The sequence below is a fragment of the Arachis ipaensis genome, chromosome B09 (genome assembly GCF_000816755.2).
Source record: "Arachis ipaensis cultivar K30076 chromosome B09, Araip1.1, whole genome shotgun sequence".
In the NCBI taxonomy this organism is placed as follows: Eukaryota; Viridiplantae; Streptophyta; class Magnoliopsida; order Fabales; family Fabaceae; genus Arachis; species Arachis ipaensis.
The window spans coordinates 15,796,574-15,800,591 of NC_029793.2; the positions used below are offsets into that span (position 1 = coordinate 15,796,574).

At 36.4% G+C, this 4,018-nt stretch overlaps 1 protein-coding gene across 1 annotated transcript; it reads left to right on the forward strand.

Annotated features, from left to right (window-relative positions):
- On the forward strand, positions 1,272–2,540 carry LOC107615110. Its single transcript, XM_016317224.1, has one exon. The coding sequence runs from the start codon at positions 1,272–1,274 to the stop codon at positions 2,538–2,540; it is 1,269 nt and encodes a 422-aa protein (XP_016172710.1).

The window sequence follows — 4,018 nt, forward strand, 5'->3', positions numbered from 1 at the left end:
GTTTATGTTGATGAGAGGAATGATAGGTTCACTCATGTACCTTACCTCCTCTAGACCGGATATTGTTCAAAGTGTGGGTGTATGCTCAAGGTTTCAATCTCACCCAAAAGAATTCCATCTTACGGCTATTAAACGCATCATTAGATACATTAAGGGAACTTGTAATTATAGGTTATGGTATCCTAAATCTGATGATTTTTGTGCAGTAGGGTTTTGTGATGCAGATTATGCGGGAGATAGGGTAGATAGACGAAGCACATCCGACATGTGTTGCTTCCTTGGAAGCTCACTCAACATGTGGTCAAGCAAGAAGCAAGTCACAGTGGCTTTATCCACAGCTGAAGCAGAATACATTTCCGCATCTGCATGTTGCTCTCAATTAATTTGGTTAAAAACATAATTGGAAGATTACAAATTAAAAATCAATAGTATACCCTTATTTTGTGATAATATGAGTGCTATAAACATTTCAAAAAATCCTGTTTTGCACTCAAGAACCAAGCACATTGAGATAAAATATTATTTCATTAGAGAACATGTGCAAAAGGGTACTATTGATATTCAATTTGTAAAATCTGAAGACTAAATTGCTGATATTTTTACAAAACCCCTCTCTGAAGACAGATTCTGTACCTTGAGAAAAAGTTTGGGAATGTTTGATTTAAGTTTCATTGATAATTTGTGAAAAGTTGATTCTGCTCAGTTTTGTCTCGTAGGTTTGGACGAGATAAAAATGCGAGATGATGGAAGAGCTATGATCAAAGGGGAGGCAACGCAGATTTAAATTTCTATGGGTCCCACCAAAATTTCTTAACCTCACCATGACAGTTTTGTTAGTTTCCCGTTTTGTTTGGAAAATAAATTCACAAAATCTCTTGGTTGTCTTATCAAATCTTGTTGGAAGAAGCAAATCAAATCTTTCCTTCCAACTAATTCCTTGATTCAAGGAAACCCCTTTTCAGTTTTTTTTGAAACCCCTTTGGATAATAACCGCCCTCTTAATGGCTAATAACTCCCCCCACTCTCTCTTTCCAATCAAGCATTTAATGCTCCTCTAACCTCCCTCCACTCACCTCACCATTCGGCCACCTCTCCCTCTCCAACTTCCATTTCCATTGATCTTCATCATTATGAAAAAGAAAACAGCACCAAGGAAGAGTGAGAGAATTTGCCTATCTCAGAAGCCCTCTACACCCCAAACACATACACACATTCATATTCACTCCACCTCTTCATCTTCCCCTTCACCCCCCACCAAGAAGACCGAAACTATGAGGCGCAAAGTTATTGCTCAAAAATCCTCTGGAAGAAGAAAAAGCGAGAAGGCGAAGGAGCCAAGCATGGAAGAAGAAGAAGAGGAATCTCATACATCACCCCCTCCATCATCGCCGAAAAGAACCACTCCACATGCATCCCAGAAGAGTTCACAGAAGACAAAAGAATTCATGCTTCATGAAACCAGAGAACCCACGAACCTTAGTTCAATGGAGTTCAAGAATAAATTTCACAAACCACACTCCCATTTTGATCCTTCAAGATTTTCAACATGTGCTTTCTATGAGTTTCACAAAGAGGTTTTGGAAAAACGGCATCTGTGCCCCTCCTATCTGGTTAATCTCGAGTCTCTGGCCTCCAAAGGAATCAACCTACAACCCCTGTTTGATGGTCTCAAATGGTCACCATTGCTCCTTATTCATAAAATGGTTTACCCAGGGTTGGTGAGACAGTTTTATGCGAATCTGAGGCATATTGATGGTAGCCTTCACTCCTACGTAAAACGGGTGCACATCACTCTGAATACTGAGACCATTGCTTCTGCCCTTGGTTACATTGATGAAGGGCCGAAGGTTTACATGAGCGATAAATGGGATTCACATGTTGGGGTTGCCTACAAGCAAGTTCTTCATCAAATCTGTGAAAATCTATCTGGCTTGGATGGAACCGTTCCTACTCACAAAGCTTTGGGTCCAACCAACTCCCTGTTGCACCGCATCATAACTCACATCCTCACCCCACAAAGTGGTTCTCATAACAGGGTAACTGTATCTGACTGTCTCATAATATTTGCTCTTATTACATCTTCTTCCATTTCATTTAGTTACCTTATGATTAGACATATGTGGGAATCTGTAAAGAGTACAAAAAAGGCTAATTTACCTTATGGAATGTTCCTCACATGCATTTTTGAGTACTTTAAGGTAGATTTAACAAATGAGGATGTAGAGAACAAGGTTTCTATGATTAAAGGAGGCGGCGCTACTAAAAAGGGAAAGAAATCAATGGCTTTTAATGATGACTTTGAGAGCCGGCTAGAATCCTCAAAGGCGACCGATTCCCTAAGAGACATTCTCACAGAATTCTCTAACATGTCTGATCTCATGGTTCAATTTCACAAGTCTGCTCGCAAACTTGCATATGAAAATGAGTCGGCCTGGAAGAAATGCCAAGAAAGGGTCGGTTTAATGTTAGAAAGCCTTGATGATGAAGCTGGTGGTGAAGCAGGGGCTGAGGGATCTGACTTTAATCTCTCGGATGATTAAATTTATGTTTACTGTTTGATATTGGCACACTTTGGCTCAATTAGTTACTTTATTTTGTTAGGTTGGAAATTGACAGTAGCATACCTATGTGATACTCTGATGACACTTTTTGATTATGTTTTGGGATATATTTTGCATACTCTGTTTTCTATGATAATCATTCCTTGCAGGTGCCCCTTTGATGACAAAAGGGGAAGAAAAGCTAAAAATTGAAATCTGAAAAAACAGGGGAGAAAACAGGGGATGAAATTTTCTGTTGAAAATTCATGATCACCCTTGTTATATTTTGATGCTTGATGATAGCATGTTGATAATATTGAAACTACATTATGTTTGCTGCTATTGTTTTATAATGATTTGGCAATGCATTTGTTTTGATTACATGGATGACTGGCTATTAATTAACCTTGATGAATGTGCATGCTTATATTGAATACTCTGTTTCATCCTGGTTAATATGCTTGATATTTTTTGGCAGTTCCTTTAAACTATGGAAAGTATAAAAATTGCCATGTTTTGACCATGTATGCTTCAAATATTTTCCTTACCATAATAATTTTGCTCTGATATCTTGTCTAGGAAAAATATTTGAATAAACTTTCTTGTTGATTGATATGTGTAAAAAGGTTGAGCAGAAAATCAAATTATTGATAACAAATGAGTTTTGATTATCATCCAATTCTGATCATAAATCAAGCCATTCAACATCTTACATTGAATGTGTTGAATAACATTGTTGCCTCAGGCTTGATAAAATTGTTACAGGTATAAAGCTTCCCTTGGTAAAATAGTATATATTAAGGGGGAGCCATGTAACAATTTGAAAGGGGGAGAAATTCAAATATTCAAAGGGAGTACTCTATACTCTAATCTTTAGAATTTCTTTCCATTTCAATTTTAATAATGTTTGTCATCAAGGGAGAGATTGATGAGTTTGGAAAACTCTAATTTAATTTTGATGATGAACAAACATTATTGAAATAATTAATTACAAAATTATTAATTTGATTTTTATTTAACATATGTTAATTAATAATTTTGTGATGCAGGTTTCTAATTGGGCCGAAAATAAAATTCTGATACAAGCCCAATTAAATAAAAAAAATTCAGCTTTAGTTTGATGCTAGAATATATGATGAGTATGGCTGAATTGTTTATTGTGCTAATCGGGCCAGATTGAGTTATTATTACTACAAGCCCAAATAAATGCTTTCCTATTTGCTCAATGCATGATCCAAAAATTCATCAGGAAAGCAAATGTTATTATTGGGCCAGAATTAATTGTTATTGCAACTAAGCCCAATTTTATATTTGATGAAAGTTCCTCATGCATGATCCAAAACCAATGGAAAAAGAAAGCAAAATTGCTTCCAACGGATCCAAGCATTTTACCATGTGATGGATTCCAAAATTCATTACATTGTCATTTATTGTATGGGAACTATGAGAGAGAAAACAAGACATTTGATTTGATTGTA

Excerpts from the sequence above, each read along its gene's own strand:
- LOC107615110 (XM_016317224.1), top strand. The coding sequence starts at position 1,272 with ATGAGGCGCAAAGTTATTGCTCAAAAATCCTCTGGAAGAAGAAAAAGC.